Genomic DNA, 24,660 nt, shown 5'->3' on the forward strand with positions numbered 1-24,660 from the left:
ATGACCTTAGCATTTTATGTACTATCCACATCACCCAACTCCCCATTTTATCACCAGGGGAAAAGGCCAGTACCCAGCAAGGTAATGAGAATGCTAATAATAAGAATAATAATAACAGTAAATTATATATATATATATATATATTTTAAAATATATATATAATAATATGTTTCTAAAAGATTCCACTTAGGCAGAGCAGAGCAGATATATATATCACCCTTCAATCACTTCTGGTACCCACTTCTCTTTTTAACGTTTTGCTTTACCTATGTTTTCAAGCTGAGAAGAAATTAAAACTATAAATATAAGGAGAAATAATTCACATTAGTGGGAATCTTAGTGATAAACTTTACATATTTTTCATATGAATTCGAAAAACTGGTGATGCAACTTACAAATTTTCCATGAAAAAAGCATTGTATATATTTTACAAAGCAAATATACCAATAAACTTGAATTAGAACTCACAAACTTGAACATACATGGGTTTTAAGATATATAGTTGGCTTTCTGTTGTTTTGTGTGCAGTTCAGGATGGACTTGAACTCACTTTGTAGCCCAGGCTAGCCTTGAACTCATAGCAATCCTCCTGCCTCAGCCTCTGGATTGCTAGGATTATGCCATCACACCCAACTAAGATATATATTTGTAACCCCAAGCAATTTGCTAACTAGACACATTCATCTGCATAGTAACTGATGCGTTTCACTATCGTAACGTATTAACAAGTCTCCTCAGGCTTCAACTCAAAGTTCTACTTACAAAATCTAAGCTCTTCCAACACATAGCTAAAAGTATGTCCACAGATGTAGATGTAGGTGAGCAATGTCCAGTGAAGGGCCTGGCACACACTTCCCACTGAGACATTGGCTTGATAAAGGAAAAACAAAAGAACAAAGAAAAGCAAAGGAGCAGCTAAAGGGAGAGCAGAGTAGCCCAACCTGAGGCCAATGGGCAGAGGTGCGGCTGTTGCTGCTACTGCTGTCGCCACTGCCACCCACTATGGCGAGATCAGGCCACAAGTCCAAAGAGTCCCAGCAAGGGCTCTGCTGCAGGACTCCACGTGCCACGTCGCTGGCTGAGAGGATCGTGGCCAGCTACCCTGCTCTGTCTCTACGAGGGCATCACCTATCCAGTTTTATAAAACAGAAATGAGGTGGATGTATTTCTGCAGAGACACTCAAATAACTGCGGGGATGGGGGCTGCCTGTGTCTGAGCAGAGGGTCTGCAAGTGAGCGTGCAAGAGCTGAGGGAGGAGGGGACGCAAGCATGCCCCAGAAGCTCATGCTGTTAGACTGCTACCCACGTCAAACACAGGCAAACACGGCCTCTGCTCTCACCTACCCCGGAAAGCATCGATAATGAACTAAGTAAAGCTTTCTGATTTTTACGAAGGCAGTAAATAATGCGCATGGAGGAAAGTGATACAGATATGAAAATATCACCTGGAAACCTAACAAGTCAGTCACGAAGAGGAATCTTAAACAGAGGAAGGTTTCCTGAGCTACGAAAATTTCTGCTAGAGAGAAATATAAAGCAAACAGAACACTTCACCGGTATGACTAAGATAGCACTCTGGAAAATTCAGCATTAGCATGAAGAACATCAAATCTAATTATAACTCATCTATCTATAAAACTTGCAGATTGGGTAATGTATTTAAATGAATGAGTGAATCTGGGGAGCACTTTTGGGCAAAATAGGAAGCAAGCGTAAACTTGTTCTGAAAATTTTTTAAAAAAATAAAAATAGCGAGGATATTTCGTTACATATTGTAATCCCAGCTTTTTGACATTTTAATTAGTGCTAATAGTTCATTTTTAACGGTCATTACCTTCAAGTTTAGTAATAAATTCAAATATATTTACCTACAATTACTGTGGGTCAAAAGTAAGACAGCTTTTATTTAATTAAAATTGAAACTATTGGGAACAGTAATTTAAGGATTACATTTTTAGACTTGGGAAACTCAGGAATTTTAAATACTATTTAAGTACTGTATCCACCTGTAATTTTCAAATCTTATAGTATTACTTTAAGTCTGCACAAAATTCGAACAGGTTTTCCTTGGCTTCGCTCCAAACCATAGCACTTATGCTTTGGGGACTGAGGGAGAGCACAGTGTAAAGCGCTTTAATTTCTTTAAGCAGAAAAATCCTTTACCTTGACCACATTTTCAATAGGGTATCGTTCCATGCACAGGGGTGCCTCGGCTATAAGGGGCTATATTTTAAAACAGAAAGTAAATGCAAAATTATTTTTGAAGCTGGGCTTTACTCCTACTTCTATGTCTAAAATCTTGAAATACCCAAACAGAAAACAGGTATTAAAAAAAACAGGACATAAACATTTTAGGACTGATGATTCATATTTGGATTTTACTTTTCATATTCTAACCACTTTAATAAGCCGAAGTCTAAACATATAAAGCAAGTTTAGGTATTTAAAGTTAAATTTTCAAATCACAAACCACAGGCTTTCCGAGTGATCAAAATAACTAGCAATAATCTAAAGTTCATTGCCTTGAATATTCACCAATAAATCAATAAATATGAATGATCTAACATTTTCAAAATACTACCAAGAGTAACAACAAAAAGATCAGTACCCAGGAGAATTACACTGTAATTCAGTGTGCATTCTTTCTAGTTGTCTGCCCACTCTATTTCTATACGTAATAAAAACAAAGTATTTATTACATATATAAAATTTAGGAAATGTTATTAAATATTTTAAATGGAGACCCTGGGGTCCCAGATTTTTATAAACATTACTGTCCAAAGTCTTTCATTTATCAAAACAGTACAAATGTCAAAAACAACTTCTCTACCTGGATACTAATATAGCTGCAATATTTGAAAAGTATGATCAAGGAATATAACCATCTCTGAATAATGAAGATGCTAAATCAGATATCTGTGTCACTAGCTGGTCTGGGTGACTCTATTGTTTTTCCCTGCCTAACTCTAGACTTACATCAATTGTTTCAGGATTTTTTCTCTACCCAAGTCTCTCTCACTTGGGAAAAGAAAAGTCTTTCAAGGCAGTAAGCAGGATTTGGTATCTTTGTATATTTTTCACTGTCCACTCAATGTAATTTGCAAGATAAACCCTAAAATGAATTTCTGTGGGCTAATATTTTTCTGAGATACATGAAACATTTTATCCTATCTCCACCTAATAATCTGAGTTCACTAAGCAAAAAATCCCCATTTCTCTAATAAGTTTCAAAACATATCCCCGAAGTGTCTATATAAATTTCTAGTATTTATATCAAGACAAAAATCTTTAAAAAAAAAAAAAAAAAGTAAAATGGAGAATTTTTAAATAAATCTGTTGAACAGATCACAATGACCACTGACTATTTTTATGGACAGGAGATAACACAAAATAAACAAACATCACGTCTTTCTACCAAATGTTCCCATCTGCCTAAAAGCCATGAAAATCTCTCTCTGTCCTGGCTCAACTTTTCCCTAAACTGGAAAGCAATGTAATGCTGAAACAGTAATCACCGACTGGGTTTCAAGCCCTGGAACCCAGGGCGCTGGCTTTGAGCACACTAAGAATAGAGAGAAGGAAGGTGAGACTAGAAGCAACAGCAATTAAGCAGAGATTTCCTCCAACATAAAATACGGCTTACTTATGTAGAGAGCATTGCAAATAACATAACCACACAAACTTACTCTCCAAAGCCAGTGTACAAAAATAACACCTGCGCTGTGAAGTTACTCTGAATACATCTTACTTTCATTACATTTTTGCCAGTTCAGAGTTTGGCCTCTAAAGGTCTAAGGCTCTACCGTACTGCTTTCCTTCTGAAATCTTTGCATCAAAATCATTGGGAAGAACAGTCTATAGTCATATTTCTTAGTCCCTAACACCAAACTTTAAAAAGGAGATAACTTCCTCCTACTGAAAATTAACCAAAATGCTTGTGTGAGTCTGCACTGCTTCGATGTGTGCTATCGCTTTAGCAATTACACTTCCTACACACATTAGTGTTCTCCTAGCTGCATTTGGGTAGTAGAGCATCTACATGCTTCATTTTGAAAGAAATATATTTTGAGAGCTAAGGGTCATCTTTTGTGACTAGCTTAAGACAACCAATATAAACAAATTTGTCCACTCCAAATATAAAAATTATGGATTTGGCTCTGACGCAAAATAAAGTAAGCTTCTTATATCACCTGCAATGTTAAATTGATTCAGTCTGCTGAAAAACAAGACAGTGAGATATGAAATCTGTGTTTCATTCAGTGCATTTTATAACATATTTAAAGAATTCAGTTGTATAAAACAGTATCTGAATCTTATCAGATGAAAATATTTTTCCCTTTTAGCAAACGTTGCGTTGCGTGTCTGAGAAAACAAATTAGTCTCCAGTTCTCCTAAGCTTGATAATAGTGCCCCCTAATGGGAATTTTAATATGAGCCGTTATACTTAGTTTTGGAAGCGCATTTTCTCTAATGTGACCGAGTTATCTCACTTTCAACTGGCAAGTAAATTCTGTAATACAAAAATTCATCAAGATTTAAATCACTCAAAGGACACTTATGCATAGTGCAAGAAACAAACTGTGAAATAAGGGTGAGAGACAGAAGAAACTTCATGCCTCAACAGTTTTTCAGGGTTTGAATTGTTCTGTAACAACATGATCTAAGGCAGCATTATCCCAACAGTTATTGCATAAGGAGGTGATCTTTCTCACTATGTTTCTAGTACTCAGGAAGTGAACAGTATGTGCTAAATGAAAGGTATTCCGATCAGGGAAAAAATCGATTCAGGGCCATAAAGCTCTTAAACGTACAGCCGAGATTACCATCCAAATCTCCTTGCCTCATACCATCACATTTTCCACAATGCATGGTAACTACAGATGCAATGCCTTTCTTCCCTGTTATCTGCAGTTTCTCTAAACATCAGCAATTCAAGAAAATGTACTAAAATTCAACCAAAAACCACTTATTCTGATACTTCTCAGCTTTGCCAGTGAAATAAACCCCCAATATCAATAATTTCATCTCAGTGCTCACAAAACATTCTGGACTTAGTTAATATTAAAAGCAAAAATTAAACAATGAACAAAAAATACCTTTTTGCATAAAAAAGAGAACTAGGATCTTATTCTTTAATAAGGAAAAGTTTTAGACCAATCACAAATGATTGAACTCTGTTAAAGAGACAAAAGGTAAATATGTTAGATTTGGAACCACATCATCGTTGTTACAACTACTCAACTGTGTCACATGTCACTGCAGCAGGAATGCAGCCACAGAAAATATATAAATGAATGGGCGGTATTCCAACAAATTTTATTTACAAAAGCAGGTTCACAGATCGTAGTTTGTCCATACTGACTGAAAACAAATACTAACATTTCATTTGTACTAGATTAAAAACCTCCACTTTACACGAGGCACCAAAACATAAAAAACAACCCCACACCTCTAAAGAAAAACAAGATCAAAAAACCTAAGCAGCTCAGAATATATCATTGCTAAAATCATGAAGTACCTGATATTAACTTGCAATAGGCAGATGACAGAAAAAAGCTCTTTTCCTGAGTAAGTACTGCTTTTAGAAGACACAAAAATGGAAAAGCATTAAGCAAAACAGTGGATCTTTACCATGACATAAAATAATGAAAATGTAAGATAGACATACATAATAATTTTAGTATTTATTTAGGGTCAATAAAAATCTAATGGTGAGCTGGGTGTGGTGGTACACACATGTGACCTCAGCACTCGGGAGGCTGAGGCAGGAGGATCATTGCAAGTTCAAGGTCAGGCTGGGCTACAAAGTGAGCTCAAGGGCAGTCTGAATTGCACAGCAAGACCCTGTCTCAAAAAAAAAAAAAATATATATCTATATATATATATATTGTATATATATTATGTATTATATATTATGTATTATATATGTAATATATAATGTATTTGTATTTACATATTATATATTAAAAAATGGTGACTACATTCTAATGTTTATTAAGAGAACAAATAGGTAAGAAAGAAAATTTAGTTCAATCCTATTACATAAGGCTATGAAAAAACACAAGGTATGTATTATATTTTTCACATGTATAAGAAAAACGAGGGCCCAGCATGGTGGCATATGACAGCAATCTCTGCATTTGGGAGGCTGAGGCGGACTATCCAGCCAGACCCTAACTCAGTGGAAAAAAAAAGCATAAAATCTCACTCGTTCCTAAAGGTAAACCAGGAAAAGTAAACTTACTTTTATTTTTCCCCACAAAAAGCAGGTTTCAGGTATGGATTCATGCTACGCTACATTCAATAACCTATTAATGTCTGCCACACACGTCACTGAAAGTCTAAGAGCAACACAGTACAGTGGGGAGATCGTAGGGTTTAGACGAGGCAGTCGCGGGTTTCAATCCTATTCTACCTATGCCTAGTTAAATGCATTGGGACAAGTTATTTATCTCACAAAGTATCAGTTTCCTAGTCCGGAGAAATGGCACTGATAGAACAATTACCACAATTAATTACAGGCCAGGCAATGTACACATGACATTGTACACAGCACATAACACTCAGGTTTTAAATGCCAAATTCAAGTCTCTCCTTATCTCAAGACTCTTAAAACGCTTTCTACTGAGCTTCTTAAAATACAAGTTAACGGTACCGGAGAAAAACCAAAAAAAAAAAAAAAAAAAATACAAGTTAAATGAGCAATTACTTCAACCTATAAAAGTAGTTAACTTCCAATGGTGCAGGTCTAAAATCAATATATTGTACTTTGTTTAGCTACTATTACCGCAGTGAGCATTATTTCATTCTACTCTAAACCAAGGATTTTCTTAATAATAATAATAATAATAATGATCATCATCATGTGAGAAAACAATGTAAACTACTCTAGAATGGTTTCTACTCCCACCTGCCAAGTAAGCAAGTAAGTGACTCCAAGTGAACAGCTCTGCTCCTTACAACTAAAGAAATTGTGTTTAACAACTGTCTGTCTTCCAGTCCTAAAATACTGAGCACTACACTATAAGTACTCCTACCCTTACCTTAATACCAGCACAACAGATCACACAGGTACCGCAACCTTAGTCCTGAGGGAGGTACAAATATCTAATAATTCAGATGAAAGCATCTCAGTTAAAAAAAAAAGATGCACACTGAAAAAAAGTTTTAAAAATGCAAGTCTGGTCCTTGGGTATAAGCAACAAAAGTACCCTTGGGTAGTTCCTAGAGGCAGTACCTTAATGAAAACTGACTCACAGGTAAATTACAAAAGCAAAGTATTAGCCTTGGAAAGAATTTATTTGGCATTTCAGATATGTTCAAGACACTATGATGTTTTGAAGATGTGAAGTGAGATGAAATAAGCATCGTTTTATCAAAGCTGGAAGTGATCAATTCAAATTTATATATAAAATGATGAAATTTAGAACACAACCCAATTTATAAAAGCATCACAGAGAATTCAATACTTAGGTACAAATGTAACCAAGGAGGCAAAAGACTTGCCAACAGTACACAAAGCAACTTACAGACTCAACGCAATCCCTATCAAAATCCCAGTGGATTTTTTTTTTTTTTTTTTTTTTTCAGAAAAAAAACTCCTTCCTAAAATTCACATGGAATCTCACAGAACCACAGACTGGAAGACAAACCATTGTTAACACAATTTCTTCAGTTCCAAAATCATCTGGGGTGGTAAGCACAAAACTGAGTCTCACACTTTATGCTTTCAAAACGTATTACAAAGCTGCAGTAATCCTAAAAGTGAGGCACTAGAATAAAGACAAATATATGAAAGAGTGCAAAAGAACAAAAAAATCTACAAATAAACCCTAGCACGTGGTTCCCTAAGAGCCCCAAGACCACTAGAGGGGAAGACAGTCTTCTCAGCAAAGGCGCCGTGGGAACTGGATGTACAGATGCAGAAGAATGAGCTGGACCCTCAGTGTACACTCAGTGACATGTACTCCAAATGGATCAAAGTCCTAAAGGCAAGACTTGAAACCAACAAGCTCTTTGAAGAAAACAGGGAAAGAGTCTCAGGAGAGTGGATTTCGCAAAGATTCAATACAACATCAAACATCCTAGGCAAAGGAAACAACAGCATGAAAATGCAACCTACAGAAAAGGAGAAAATCTGTATTGTAAACCATTATCTGACAAGGGATTAATATGCAAAGTTTATCAAGAACTCCAAATCCAACAAATCCAATTTTTAAACGGACACAGGACTTGAACAGACAAGTTACCAACAAGTACAGCAGGCTCTGCAAATCAGCAGGATCCACATGTGTAAATCCCACCTACTGCAGATCAAAAATACCTAGGGAAAAAAATCTGTACCAAGCATGTGCAGATTTTTTTCTTTTTATAATTTTCTAATATATTACAATGACTATTTGTAATATCTTAGGTATATTCATATCCTAGTATCCCAGAGGTAACTTAAAGTATGTACAAAGATGTGCACAGTATATGAAAATACTGTCACCATTTTATATAAAGGACTTGAGCATCTGTGGATTTTGGTATTCACGGAGGATCCCAGAACCAGCCCCCCCAGATGACTGTGTATGAAAAGATGCTCACTCAGTATTCATCAGGGAAGTGCAAATCAAAATCATAAAATCACTTCACACCTGGGTAAGCTGATCACTATCAGAAACAGAAAATAAAAATGTTGTAATTTTATTACCAACTCTTATTCATGGCTGTTAAAATATAAAACAGTATAGCTCTTATGGAAAACAGCATGGAAACACTTCAACACAGTAAAAACAGATGACAGAGGACACAGCTGGTGGTAGAGGGCCCTGTCATGCATGGATAAGATACTGGGTTCAATTCACAGGACCATAAAAAATTTGATAAAAAGAGAATGACCATATAATTCAGGGAATTCACTTCTGAGTATGTCTAAAAAAGAGAACCATGAGATATCTAGACCCTCATGTTCACTGCAGCATTACTCACAATTCTCAAGAGGTGCAAGGAACCTAAATGTTCACTGACAGATGACTGCAGAAAGGAAATACAGCACATCCACCCAGGTAACAAAATCATTCAGTCTTTTTAAAAAGGAAGGAATCCTGTCATGCTACAACATGGGTGAACCTTGAGGATGCTGTCCCAAGTTAAACATGCAAGTCACAAAAGACAAACACTGCATCACTGGACTTACGTGAGCTATCTGAGTCCCACTCAGAGAAAATGAAAGTGTGGCTGTCAGGAGTGGGGAAAGTGTAAAAGGGGGGTCAGTTATTCAATGGATAAAGAGTTTCAGTGCTACAAAATGAAAAAGTTTTAAAGATCTATTACGCAGCAGGCACATCCTTACGTCTGTAGTATGCATTGTTAAAATGGTAAATTTTATATACTTTTCACATTTCAAAAAATTTTTTTGAAAACTATACAGAAAATAAGCCCTGAGAGTTCAAACAAGTGAGAAATTATTTTCAACTAGATTTAAAAAAATCTTTGATGATGTACGGGACCAAGAGATGGGGGAGGGAAAGGGGTGTGAGCAGAAGGAAGATGTGTGACGTACCGACTGCCCACAAAGGATGTCATCAGCGTGTGCTCCAAACATGCACTACTGCTAGCAAAAACAGAAGCTGGGAAAAAATGATGGTGACCTTTTAGCTACTACAGGCCTCTGCTAACACAGCAATTATGCCTGTAGTACAAAAATAAGTGTGGTGGCGCATGCCTGTAATCTCAGCACTGGGAAGACTGAGGCAAGAGGATCCCCGTGGGTCCTCCATATATAGGATCCATATATAGCCTGACCTATATATAGCAAGATCCTGTCTCAAAACTCCAAAACAAACAAATAAACAAACTACTTCTGATATGCTTCCTTCTGAAGCAGACAGCTGAACTCGTGTCTTTCTGAGTCCAAACAGGCTTGATGGGAAGGGATGATGCTAGGCACACGAGGATGCCCTGCGTCCTCAGACTGTAAGCTACCTGGCACCCCGGTGCGGCCCCATCCCAATTAGCATAGCCTCCTCTTACCCACCACTTACTTTCTGTGGCTTCAGTCACCCTCGGTCAAACATGGTCCAAAAGTATTAAATGGAAATATCCAGAAATAAACAAGTTTTAAATACTTCTACTATAATGTATTATCATTACAGGGCAGGGGTGTGGCTCCCTGGCAAGAATGCCTACCTAGTATGCATGAGACACTGGGCTCTATGCCTAGCACGCCCCAAAACTTATTATAATTGTTCCTTTTTATTAGTGGTTTTTTTTTCTTTTCTTTTTTTTAGAGCTTTGCTATGTAGTTTAGGCTGGAGCTGAGCCCACCTTGTAGCCCAGGCTGCTCTCGAACTCACAGCAATCCTCCTGCCTCGCCTCTAAAGTGCTGGGATTACAGGTATGTACCACCACACCTGGCCGATTGTTAACTATTGCTGTTAATCTCTGTCCTTAATTTAAAAATTAAGCTCTATCACAGGCATGCATGTATACAGAAAAATAGGATTCAACACTATTTTAGTTTCACACATCCACTGAGGGTCTTGGAGCATATCCTCTGAAGATGAGGGGCAGGCTACTATAATGCAAAGCAGAATCAGGAAGTCCCACAGGAAAAGGCCAACATAATGAATTTTATGATATATATATATCCTCATTTCCCAGCACATGTGTAATTTTGTAAGAAACCCAGAAATCAAGAGATTAGGACAACCCAACGGATCCCCAGTAACACATGAGCCGAGTAGCTGAGAGGTGTTTTCCTGCCTCTGCACATACTAGAGACACACACGTGAGACCAACACCTTACCTTCGTCAAACTCAGCGTCATCCTCTGTGTGCTGGGGGAAAGGGAAGCAATTCGTAATTTCAAGTCGATCTTCAACAACCAGGCCCAAAAGTACTCCCTGAACCACCTCAGTTCCTTGTCCTTCTTCTTGATAATGTTTGATTATCTTTAATACCACCTGTAAGAAAATACAGAAATGACATTGAAAATCATCCTAGCTTATACTTTCTTAATTTCTAAGAAAATCAAACCATCCCAATGAGCTTGCAAAACCACAGAACTACATAACAAGACTGAACAAATGTCTTACAAACCATTTCCTTTAACCTTATGTAAATAATAAAGGTCACATAAGGTTACTCGATACTCAACCCTACTAGTGCGGTGACTAAACCACTGTTAAAATTAAAGTAAATGAGAGATAACAGAAGTCATATAAGCTAAATGTGGATCTTCAGACAAATTCTAGAACTTATTTCTAAAGAGCTAGTTCCTACATAAAGGAAAAACTGGTATCTAGAATCCAGCAGTTTCACCAAAAAAACCAGTTCCAAATACCTTGTATTCCCTTTTATAAAGAAAGTAGGGAATATGTTAAAACACATTCCTGCAGTTCAAAAAAAAAAAAAAAAAATGATTTTCTTAACTCTTTTCAACACACTAAAGTGTTATATTCAGTTCTTTACAATGACCAGATAAAAAGTTACCACTAACAGTACCTAACTGGTAGATAGTCAAAGCACAACGGCTGAGATACACACAGCACCTCCCAGATAGTGAAGGCTTATCAGGCACTGGAGAATTAGTCTCAATTTGAAAGCCAAACCTAAGGATCACAAGTTTCACTTTCAAGAAAGAAACTTTCAACCATAAGGATGAATTCTCTCTAGCATTTAAGCCTGTCCAAAATAAAAGCCTTCAAGACTTGATCACTAAAATAATTTTCCGTCTCTAATACCTACGATCTTGCTATTTTAATACAATCTGATGACATAATGCACTCAGAAAAACCTTTCTTATCAAAACTAAACTGACTCATTTCAAACTTCATGGTCTCCCTGCATACATAATAAACTTGAATCTTTAATACAAAAAATAATGTAGTGGGAAAATACTGCACTGGAAATGCTTTACAACCTTCAAACTAAGAGCCATTTAGATGTCAAGAAGAAATTTCCTGATCAGAGGTAACAAACTGACATATGTATTTGTGTTACTAGACATAGACAAGCAAGAATTTTACACACAGTTCAAATCTGTATGCACCAGTGGTGTCTCTATATAAGATGGAATCCACGTTCTACTTATTGTCTCCCCCTTCCCCCATTTTTGTCTCCCCTCTTAAATGTTCTCATAAAAATTAAAGGATCTTTTATTCAACATCCCATCTTCAAACCTAATCCAGCCAAAGGCACATAAAAGAAATCCAAAATGTATTCTGTTCAAGGAAGGAGTGATAACGATGCGTCGATCATTTGAAATATAGCAAGAAACTTCACGAAGTGTCTTCTACGCCAAGTATGTCTCATCTAATCCTCACAACCGCTCGATGAAGTCAGTTATACTACCCACTTTTATAGAAACAGAGATGACCTCCCACGGAATTACTGCAACTGAGAAGCGAGATTTAACTTCCGAGGCCAAGACACCTTTAGTTAAGTCACAATAACTGGGTGACTTTAGGCACTGCCAACGTGTTTTAACAAAGCTCAAATGGATATGACGCAGAAGTTCTAGCTCGAGTTGCAGCGGGCTTCAGCAGGAAGTAGGAAAAGCTTAGTGCGGGGCTTTAAGGTAAGGCAGCAAGAGCCTGCTTGGGCCCTGGTCACTGATAGCTAAGTCGCATCTACAACACACTGCCAACAGTTCCAAGAATGCAAGGCGGCTTTCCATCTCTAGCAACACTATTCTCACAAGGTACAGGATGAGAACGCTGCCCCAAAGCCCCTGTGCAGTCACGCTTGCTCTTCTCTTTCTCTTCCTCTTGCCAACCATAGGCCTCTGTCCGTAAAATGTGAGAATATATTTTTAATCACTGTTTATTGATGTCATGCTCCCTGTTCTTAATTTTTAAAAACAAGATACACAGAAAGCTCAGTAGTTCTCCTACAGAATAACAAACTCCCTTTAACGTATTTTGTTTATAGCATGTCACAAATGATCCCACCCTCAGGAGCCCTACATCATTTGTTTGCAGCTTAACAAAATGACCTGAACTTTTTCATAAGGAAGGGTCCTCACAGGGGGTACATAACAGTGCCATTCGGGGACCTGTAAAATATACTGATGCCTGAACCCATTCCCTGAATTCAGTGAACTGATCAGGACTGCATTCTTGTATTGGCTGGGGGGCTTTTGTGTCTTTCTGTTTGGTTTCTAGGTTCCCCAGGGATTCTAACATCCGCCTTTACTCTTTTACTATGGCCCCAGCCTTCCTTTGTCTTTGCTTCATTTAACATCTCAGAAGACTGCACTGCACAATACAGATTAACCCACAAGTTATCTTGCTTCTGCTTGAAGATTCCTTGTGTCACTAAAAAGTGAAGACAGGAGAAACGCCGACCCAGAAGTCAACATTTTATTTATAAAAGCAAAAATACCAGTCTTAACAAGGTAAATCAGAAATATGAGGGAAGGTAACATAGCAGCCTTCACTACAAGCACTCCAGTTTTCTGTGCACTGGAAGTCTTGGGTTTTAATGCTTGACCTCTAATTAAAGTCTTAAGCACTAGTGCAGACTAGGTTTCGTTGTCATATAAATTAGTGGGTAAATGAGGACTTTCCACTGATTATCCTTCAAGAGACAGGAGTAAACTCTCCCGCAGAACCTCAAGTGCCGAATCTCACACTTCCGCACACTGCCACGTTCTGGGTCTGAATGCTTAACCTTCATGGAAGTACTGTCCTCTGAACAGATCAGTAGTCTTCAGAAGCCTCTTGCAGACTCTGGAGGTTTTGCAAGTTCTCAAGTTGGGCAAAGAATCCCAACCTGCAAGACAGTGAACAGCCGTGCAGTCTACAGTAACTACCCTAAAGGGAACACTTTTTTTCTATTGTTTATTACTCAGTACAAGCTATTTGAAAAGGCAAAGCTGACTATCACGTAGTCTTTAAAGAACATAACACCACTGTCTGAAGTGTCTGCTTTAAAAAAATGAAAACCTAACTTTGCTCCAAAGTCTAAAAGCAACAAAGGACTTAACTTATAAGACAATATTTTCAATAGTACAGGCTGGGGGGCCGCAGATATAGCTCAGCTGCACAAGTGCCTCCCTGCCAAGCACAAGGTCCTGAGTTCGACCCCCAGTACCAAAAAAAAAAAAAAAAAAAATAGTACAGGGTGCGTAAAACCTTCCATCCTTCCTAAAAGGAAAATGTAGCAAAATCTCTATGAACTCCCTATAAAATTCACATTAAAGCCACTGAATTCCACAACAAAATTTAAATTTCGTAAAAATACAGATTATGATTTTTGATACGTGCCAGTAATTTCTATCAATATGATGTCTTCCAAAAACAAGAACTACAGAAAAAGTTTGAACCTTTCTGCACAGAATCACCATCTTCTTCATCAGCTGCCTGTATATCCTATTTCTTCCATTTACTTATTAATTCCTTCATTTTTCTTCCATTTACTTGTTAATCTTCATTTAGATCGCCCTCCCCAGGCCCCAGGAATATGAAACTAAATCAAACACATGAAGTCTTCCCTTTCCTCTGGTTCTTATTTTTAGAACTTAAGTCTCAGGTATGTGTTTCTCTTCAGTCTCACAGAACACTTCTGATACACCATGTGTGGGGATTTCCAAACCAAACGATTCTTCAATTACCCAAACACCAACTCAGTGTCTTGGAATTTAATTCAATCTTCACACAATGTGCCTGGGCTTATTGGCAAATCCCAAAAGTGAAGGGCGTGGTCCACAGGACTGCTACACCAGCTACAAAGCAGGGGTTCCCACAACACACTCCGAGGTTGACAGTTTCCTAGAATGGCTCACAGAACACAGGGAAACCGGTTACTGACAAAGGATACTATAAAGGACAGACAAACAGCAAAAAGAAATGCACGGCATGGGGATGGCTATCTGGGCTTGCACCTGCCAGCTCTCCGCGTAGTCAGAACTGGGGGGCTGATCAAAGTTTCCTGCAGAGGCCCTTAAGAGAATGTAACCTCCTCTCGGTCACACCTGACCGAGACCAGAGGGGCTCAAACCCAAGGTTCTGCTGTCCAGCCCCATCACACTCGCCGCACTAGATAATGAAGGGGACTCAGACAACAAAAGACACTCCTGGCACTTAAGAATTTGAGGGTTTTAGGTCACTGTCACAGGAACTGGAAATAAAGATCAAATTCACACTTTATATCATGCCACAGGACTTTTAAAATTAAAAGCGTTTAAAAAATTAAGAACTCGGGCTGGGGATTTAGCTCAGCAGCACAGCGCCTGCCTGGCAAGCATGAGGTCATAAGTTCGATTCCCGGTACCGGAAAAGAAAAAAAAAAATTTAAAAATTAAAAACTCAAAAGAATTTTTCTGTGATAATTACATATCAGAAATTCAAACTGAGAAATGTTCAAAATTTCTCTTAAAAATACCAAGCACACACTAACATAACCTTTTATGGGAAACAAAAATAATCAGAATTCAAAAAAAAAATTTTTGCAAAATTCTACATTTCAAAAAAACTGTAATCAGGATAGACTGCATTGTCTGGCATTTTTCAGGATCACTTTAACTTTTGTTTAACAGAAGGCATATGGGTTATCGTATCTACTTCAGCACTCTACGTTTCATAACACACATCGTGGAGCATCTGGGAACCTCCATTAAACAGTGGCAAAAGAATGAGAAGAAAATTGGCAAATACTATTTAGACACTACTGTAAAAAAAATAGGAGACTTTCTAAAAGATTGTCCAACATGCTCACATTTTAAGAACCATCATTTTAAAATGACTGTGAGGGAAACTGATCGGAATACAGCCAGAAAAGCTCGGGGAAGACAGGAAAGGAATGAGACCAAGACAGCAGAGAGATCGCCTCACTTAGGCAGAGCCAGGAAAGGCCTCCTGGACACGAAACCAGACAGGAGACCTGAGCGACCCGCCCTGTGAAGGCCTAGGCAAGGAGAGTGCTCGACAGCAGTACACGCGAAATCTTTTACACAAAATGCTAATGTTTACTTTTCATAGAACACACAAGGGGCATTTTATGGGCAAGGCCTAGAGGTGGAAAAAGACGGGGGTAAAGCAGTAAACTTTCACATTTTTTCTAAAAGCATCAGAAAATAATAAAGACCCTGCTTCAAAATAAAAAATAACAATGTCTCGAGATATAGTTGATTCAATGCACAGGACCTGTCCTTTCCCTAAAAAGGGAGGGTGAGCCGGCTCCAAAACAGACACAGGTTACACACACACACACAATCAGTGAAGGCATTTAAAAAGCACTTCATGGCCAGGCGTGGTAGCGCACACCTACAATCCCACCACCCTGGGAAGATGAGGCAGGAGGATGGCCAAGTTTGAGCCCACGCTCAGCAACTTACTCAGCCCCTATTTCAAAAATAAAAAATAGAAAGGGCTGGGGATGCACCTCAGTGTAAAGCCTTTTACATTTTAGCACAGCTTTTACTTTATAATAATTCTAAGACTAGAGTCAAGGTCAACTTTTATCTGAGAAACATACTCTATAAAGTCAATACCAAAACTCCTCTAATAAAGTAGCAACTCGAATAAAAAACAAAGTATTCAAGAAATATACAGGGGACTTTCATGCCTAGGAACAGTATGAAGTACCTCAACCCTTTTACCCCCACAACCATGTCCATGTATGCTGGATAAACTTTTTTAAAAAGCACAAACAGAGCATAAACTCTGGGATTTACATGCAACAATGCCCAAAAGCAATTCAGCCTCTTGAATCTGTGTCAGAAAAGTACAAACCAATCCCAGCCCCACTTGTGCAGATTGAACCCAAGACCCTCAAACTAAGCTACATCCCCAGCCCTTTTAAAAATTTATTTATTGCTCATTCTGTGAAAAGGTGCCACTAAGTCATGATGTTGTTCTGGCTAGGTTAGACCTTGTGATACTCCTGCCTCAGCCTCCCAGAGTACCACCATGTTCTGCTGGAGACAAACCTTTCTAAAAAGCCTGAACTCCATGAAAGTTGCCGGTGGGATGGTAGAAAACTGCAATCACAGTATCTTAAAGTTAAACAAGAACTCACCACAGGAGTCAAATACCTACACCTAAAAAGGTATTAAAGAGAAATGAAAACAGATAAACATGAACACATTTCAGAAATATCCACTGTAGCATTCTTTACAAGAGTCAAAAAAGAGAACCAACCCAAAAGTTTACCAAAACCAGACGGATAAATAAATTGCAAAACAGCCACTGTTCAGGATATTACTCAGAAAACCAAAACAAGAACAAAGTTATCCATACATCTAATACGCAGGAATCTGCAAAATATGCAAAGGGAAAGAAGTCAAACACAATGCTATGTCCTATAAGATTGCATTTACAGGAAATTCTAGGAACGGCATCACGAAAGTGACAAAGCTGCTCAGTGGTTTCCGGGGACCAAGGTAAAGGAGAAGATTCACACCTCAGACTGTAGAAGGGACACTTCCAGGAAACTCCTCGGAGCAAAGGAACCGGTCCGCCCACATGGAGACTGTGGTAGCGGCTATACAGCTGCTTACAGCCACGGAGTTCACCAAACTCTATGCTTAAAATGAATGGATTTTCATTGTGTACAAATATATTAACTTTAAAAACTGATGGTGAAACAATTCATACACGCATCCACTCCCAACTGCAGAGTTCAACCATCCTCTGAAGTGCTGCAGATTCCAAGGACCTATGTTACTACAGCCCTACATTCTGCACAGTTTACAAACTCAAGTTGATAATAAGACTAGGTCATAAAGTACTGTGTATGCTAAATGAGACTGTTTAGAAAGACACTTAGTACTCCTTTGTTAAATGATTTTTAAAATTTAATGGCTCACATAATTAAGATAATTTATATTTCTAGAAAAACCTGCTGATAAAAAAAGAAAAACTTGCTGATAGAAAAATCAGTTCACCAAAGAAATGGTGTAAATGTGCACATACTTACCTCCCCCATCTATAAAAAGGGGCAAAGTCTGTAATACCCATGATTCTTGAAAATACCTAAGAATCTCTTAAAATCAGCAATGTTTTGTGTCTATGTAAAGGTATTTGCCTGAGGAGGAAAGGTTCCCTGGCACTTGCTGAACCTACAGAGGCCTGTAATACCCCAAAAGTTACATCGTTTAAAGCACAATAATAAAAACCTATTGTAAGTGTGGAGTCACATGTCTGCATGCCAGAACAGTGTGCAAGGACTTAGCCTTTTTCTTAACAATCTGTATTAGTTACTTACACGTAATAAACGTTCGTTTTTTAATTCAAAAGACCTCAAAGCAACCCTATAATTTGCTCCTTGGAGTTCCCAATAATAGAACAAATTTCATTTCCTTTTTTGTGAGTGCTACAAAGTTGACAGAATGGGGAACACATCAGCTGTCTCCATCTCAGCTGTTCTTCTGGGTGGCTCAGTAAAACAATGGCTGCATAAAAGCAGTGAGACTTGAAAGGACAAAAAAAGGAAAAACCCACAAACTGTAAACCAAAGCACCCGCTGACTCTAAATTCCTGTTGACATGGTTTCTCTTCAACTCTGTTCTTGTCACCGGACAAGATCTACAAATTACCAGATAATGTGCATATGCACATACCATCCATGTCAAAGACTAACTTAGAAACAGAGGCTAGTTTTCAGCATGCAGGGAGACCTGTTTGGCAGAAGGCTAATCTGTGCCAGCTATAAGTCAATACAACAGCAACTTGACTTATTGGAGCCTATGACAATAAACCTCCACCAGGAAAAGCAGCAGGTGAGGTTTCCTTACCGTCCCTGTAACAGACATAAAAAAAGATCTGTTAGGAAAAAAAAAATTAGAGGCATGAATAGTTTTAAATTGTTAGAACTATACACACACACACACACACACTGAAGAGAAAAGGCGTTCACAAGCAGGACTTGGAATCCTCCTGCCTCAGACTCCCGAAGTACTGCGATTCACAGCATGCACCACTGCACCCAGCTCCATTTATCCCTTTATAAAGCTGAATTCATCAGGAATATTGAGGTCACAACCTATATGGCAGAGCTGGAGCAAATAAACACTGAAGTACTTTCGCATTACCTTAGAAACTGCACAGGTTTTTTTTTTTTAAATGCAGTTATTAAAACACTTTACCACTAAAACTAATTTAAAAATTAAATGTGTCTCGTGGAAGTAGTCAAAATACTATTTTAGATAGGGTTCTATTAAATATTACTACACTGGTTAGAGGAAGAAGCTGTTAGCTAACACAGGTGTGTAAAAGTGCCTCCCGCATGTCCAGTGAAAACTCATTTTTCCACAGCCCACCATACACCAATATGCTTAGCTAGAAAGGGAAATATTCCTTAAACACACAGAAAATACACACCCGGAGATCACACACTTACAGTATCACAAGAGCGTCAAACTGCTCTGAGTTTCTAAGCACTCAATCTCAATCCTGCGCGCACCTCACAGTGCTCGCCATCCGTACCCCCAGGGGGAGCAGCACCAGGTTACAGGACCTACTTGAAGTAGACACAGCCTTTTCCCAGCTCCAGAAACTGAACTCCAGATTTTAGAATCACTTCTTAGTTCATCTCTCCTTAGTTTGTGGCACAGACAAAAATCCCAAAATGCACGGTCTCCACAGCCTGGAACTCCACACTGGCTGCCACCCCGACGGTTTTCTCTACCGGGCTCACTGCTCCTGCAGAGAGGACAGCACACCCCTGCTGGGGTCAGCCCGCCACTCCCCTAGTTCTAACTCTATTTCAAACACTTCATTTTTAAGAGCGGTTGGTAAAAGCAAATTTACCTCAACAACACCCCATCCTCAGACTGCAAGCTCGTGTAACACAGGCTAGGTAAGACGAAATCAACCGGCCAGGGATGACAAGCAGTGTTCTTCCACTTGTGGTCCAGTGCACAGGAGTTCTAGAAATCCTTACCTCTTTGGTTACTTCTCTCTCCCGGCCTCACTTTTGTCTACGGTGGCAGGTCAGATGCTGGCTACCTCATAACACGGTGCAAGGACTAAAAACTAACACACACACAGAGGCCGGCACACGGTGCCAATAAGTCCTCAGTAAATGCTGGCTACCACTATGACTAGAGTTAGTACAATACACATTCACCTATTCTTATTTACTCATCCATCCACCTATCCATCAAGCAAGTATCCCGCAAGTGACTAAATGTGTGCACTTTAGTCCTCTTTCACCATGAAAATCACTCACAAGAAAGTACAATGATCAGATATACAATCATAATTTAATGTGAACTGACAAAGACGCTTAATGTATATACTTCTACTTTATCAGTGATACACATACATATACAGTGGCACAAAACTTGTCTCTCACAGTCTATTCCTCACAGACTTTTTCAGCCTAAAATTATAATTTATTAAAAACCAACCACATGGCCCCAAACTTGTCAATTAGCGGACCTAGCTATTTCTTCTAACAAGCAATACAACAAAGTTTCAGGACAAGAAATTTTAAATCCTCATTAAGAAGTCTAGAGTACAATTCAACTGATTTGCTCAAAATAGTCTCTATTAGTTTCCTTAAAATATCATTATTTTAAAAATAAAGGGAAAGGTCCACTCCAGAAGTTCCTGAAAAGTCTCGCACCCATCGTTGGCCAATCAAAGGCAAGGTCAGGAAGGACCTAATTCCTACCTGGCTTTCCTCCAGCTTTACAGCTTCTGGGAGGTAAGGCCCATGGCCTGAACTCTCAAGTCAATCACCATCACAGAACAGCTATTACTGTAGGCGAATTTTATTCTCAAAGAAACTGTACTGCCACCAAATCTCCCCTAGCATATTCTGCAAAGTCAATATCTAGACTTTCACTTAATTCTGGCTTCTTTCACTGACTGATCTGTGAACTTGGCAGTTTTCATATTTGGTTAAGCCTGGATCACTTTTTCTAACACTGAACAAAGAAGTTAGTTATTGCCAAAATGTAAATTCAAAAAGCAGAAAGCTGCATTAGTCTTAAATTTAACACATTTTATGGCTCAACTGGGATAAGGGTTCCATTTCATAACTGGCTGAGTCAAATAATAAGTGGGATTTAAATCACTGCTGTTAAATTTGATGTAAAAGAAATTTAAGTAACTTCACGGGGGGGGGGGGTATTTTGCCCTTGACACATATGGGATTACTTACAATACTCCAATACACTTAATCAATATCACCTCTATAATAATTTTAGTTTGAAAGACATATTTCATTATTAGTCTCTTACATCTAATGCTCACTGATGGTCCAACCAGTAACTGCTGGAGAAGGGAAAGGGAAATGTACTTTCAAAAAATTCAACAGAATCACACTTCTTTCGTCATGAAGATCTGTCACAAGAAAGTACATTGATACAACCAAATATACAATCACAATTTAATGTTAACTGACAAGGACGTTTACTGTATATACTTCTATCAGTGATATACACATACACAATTATACATGTGTATACGTGTATATATATATATATATATCCACATGTAGCTAGAAAGTAATTTCTCTAAAGTAAAATAAGTGATAAAAAGGCTTGGCCAGAATAAAATTTATTTCCTCTCTCACACGAAAGAAAACAGTCCAGAAATGTTACGATCTACCTCCTTATACATTTTAATCGTACTATATTCAGAACACTGACCAGTGCTTACCGTCACACGATTTGACAACACTTGTACTACCACTTGTTTCTGCCCCCTTAGCAGAAGACAGTACTTGCTGAAATAGTTCCCGGGCAATAAAAGAAAAAAACTGACAAAAAGTAACTGCGATTGTGGGAAAAGGTACTACTTGAAGCTGGAAGACAGGGACAACATGAGAGTTTCTTTTCACTACCTCTTTTTGTCTTTTGATTTGTGAACTAAGAGCACGCATTATCTAGTAAAATCGTTTTGTTTCTTTAGTAGCTTTAACAGATTGAAAGAGCTTTTGTTTTCCATCATAAAAAGTGTGCTACAGAAAAGCCATAAGGTGACTGATGATTCACCTTTCTGTTCAAGAGTCCTTCAAATTGAAAAAGATAATTTATTTCTGCATAAAGTGTAAAATGGGAAGATATTTTGGTTTTAATTTTTGTAAAGTCTATCAGTAAACCAAATTTGAAAATAGCGTTTACAAGCTTTCACTTGGAGGTTGAAAATAAAAGGTAAAGAAGACCTTAAGTATTAGGCAATAAGGTCTGACTTTATTCCGCGTGTGATGGTGATTTCAGAGGCACAGCTGTCCTGAGAAGACAATTTACTCAGGGGCCCTGTCTGTGAAGACTAAATACAAAACAGAGCCTGTCAGACCAGTTACATGAGGCATCTGCAGTGGCTGAAAAGGAGAACTACAGATGAAGAGTGTGCAAAACAGTCACAAACCAAAAATGAAGTGAGTGATCTTGGGAGAATCTAAGGGGAAACCTAAAGGAAAAACCAAAGACAAAACCAAAAGTTTGGGTGACTTAGGCACACAGTGGTATTACTAAGGGACACGATTTATTTACTGAAATAAGTCACTGCAATGAGCATACTAACTGCACTACTGAATTAATTTTAAAAATGAAGACTTTAAGATTCTTAAAAAGTCCTAACGTTCAATTTTCAATGGCACCAAGAAATAGCACTGAATTGTATACAACCATACTATATGGAAAAGCAGTGTAGCAGTGGGCTTAAAATGCATAAAACATGCAGAATTTCTAACCCATTAACTTCAACGAGAACACGGGATGAACACTGCAAAGATAAACTCCAAATCTGAATGGTACTACCCACTCACGTTATGGGCTTTAAAACTAATTCTTCTGTGATTTCTCCAAAACTTTCTTACAGTAGATGTATTAGTTGTTCTTTAAAAAATGTACTTTAAGCCTGGCATGGTGATGCACACCTGTAATCTCAGCGCTTGAGGGGCGAAGGCAGGAAGACTGCCATGAGTTCAAGGCCAGCCTGGGCTAAATACGCAAATTCAAGGTCAACCTGCACTACAGAGTGAGACTGTGTCTCCAAAAAACAGAAAGAAGAAATATATATTAGCACACTCACAATGCCTCATTGTTAATCCTGTAGCACTTCTATTAAATGAAACTAGTTGGGAAAAGAGACAGAGGATGGTACAGGAAGTAGAGAGGAAAAATCTCTCATAACCATCAGGACACAGTGAACACCCCTACCATATAGAGACTACTTACTATGTGGGGAGAAAATAACATCTTAAAATTTCATGGCGAAACACAGCCAATGTTCAGACTCAAAGGGTTTAAAAAAATCAGACTCTAACTAATACTGAGTTACCCTATTTGTCTGAGTCCAGCTTTTTTTCTTATATGTGTGGGCTCGGTACCAACGTTAACAAAAATACAGCGTACTACTCTGGCATATAACAAGTATCCATGTCAGCCCTTTCCCTTTCAATGAAATCAATGCCGTTTGCCATCAAACACATGGATATGTAAATCACATTGCACTCTGTTATTTAAACTTCACTGGATACAATCATTTTATAAAATGGCCTTCTAAAAGCAGTTTACAAATTTTCTTTAAATATAGCATCTCACAGTTTGCCAAATACAACGATATCAAAATGAATAGATTAAGTATTTTACAAAAACAAAATTATGAACCAATTTTGAAGAGAAGGCAAATCAACTGAGTTTTTGTGTGCTAAAATCAAAAGCTTTCATTTCAGAAACTGTTTAAGAAATTGTCAATAAAGTAAAAGTGAGAAAATCGGATCATTGTTAAGAGATCCACATTCTGGAGAACACATTTCCAAATAAACACTGGATAATTCTGTAAACCCCTTATTATCTTAACATAACCAAGTCACACGATCTGTTTGTACCTGAGTTTCTTCATTTATAAAATGGGGACAATAATGGTCACTTAATCATGGTTCCGCTCACATTTTTCAGCTTTACTATGCTGTGAACACAATGAGAAAGAAGAGAAAGCAAGGGCACCCCAAACGTGGGATTCTGAGTTACCTTTCCATGGGTTAGTGACATGCAAAGGAGATATTCTATCACAATGCTGAGCAGCAGCAGTGAGCCAGGCTCCCACTCAGAAAGCAAATATAATGAATGGCCCAGGGTACATATCGCTAGCTAGGATGTTTTGTAGATTGGCTGTATTAGATGTGATTTTGACTGGGCATAGTTTCCACTTACAATGGCTTTATAGAAAATAACCCTATTGTAGTAGGTCAAGAAGCACCTTTATAAAAGGAACATAGAACAGTATCCGCACATAACAATGAATATTTATATAGTCCTTAAAATGAACACAGCAGTGTGATAATGGAAGAATGAGTCAAAAATGGCAAGACTGGATCTGAGTTCAAGGTCTAAGATTATTTGCTTTATATTGCTGAAAAGCCACTCAGCTTCTGTGAGTGTATGTATGTATACTCCAGATAATACTAACGCTTTCAGCTTCTGGAGCTACTGAAATATAGTAATATATATCAAACCCTTTTCTTCTATTATAAGTAAAAATATTTTCCTTCTCTAAGCAAATAAAACTAAGCAGTCAAGACATCAGACTGCATATTTAATTTGCACTCAAGCATGTACTTATTCTACAGTTAGAAATAACTTTTGTGAACTAGTCTTCATCCACAGTTAATAAAAAGCTGGAAACCAATGGGGTAAGAGATAGATAATATTAACAACAACAGAAAATAACCAACTAGAAAGATAAACTACTCAAGGTACCTAAATTCAATGA

At 38.0% G+C, this 24,660-nt stretch overlaps 1 protein-coding gene across 2 annotated transcripts in view; it reads right to left on the bottom strand.

The window, feature by feature from the left end:
- The window catches only part of Eif3h (eukaryotic translation initiation factor 3, subunit H), an 88,569-nt gene that overhangs the window by 56,030 nt on the left and 7,879 nt on the right, over positions 1-24,660 (bottom strand). For both annotated transcript variants that reach the window (XM_005381895.2, XM_005381896.2), the window contains one exon: positions 10,794-10,950. In XM_005381895.2, the coding sequence (XP_005381952.1) occupies positions 10,794-10,950 (157 nt within the window). The remainder of the gene's footprint in view (positions 1-10,793; positions 10,951-24,660) is intronic.

This window comes from Chinchilla lanigera, unplaced genomic scaffold (assembly GCF_000276665.1).
Source record: "Chinchilla lanigera isolate Chin_1 unplaced genomic scaffold, ChiLan1.0 scaffold00016, whole genome shotgun sequence".
NCBI lineage: Eukaryota > Metazoa > Chordata > Mammalia > Rodentia > Chinchillidae > Chinchilla > Chinchilla lanigera.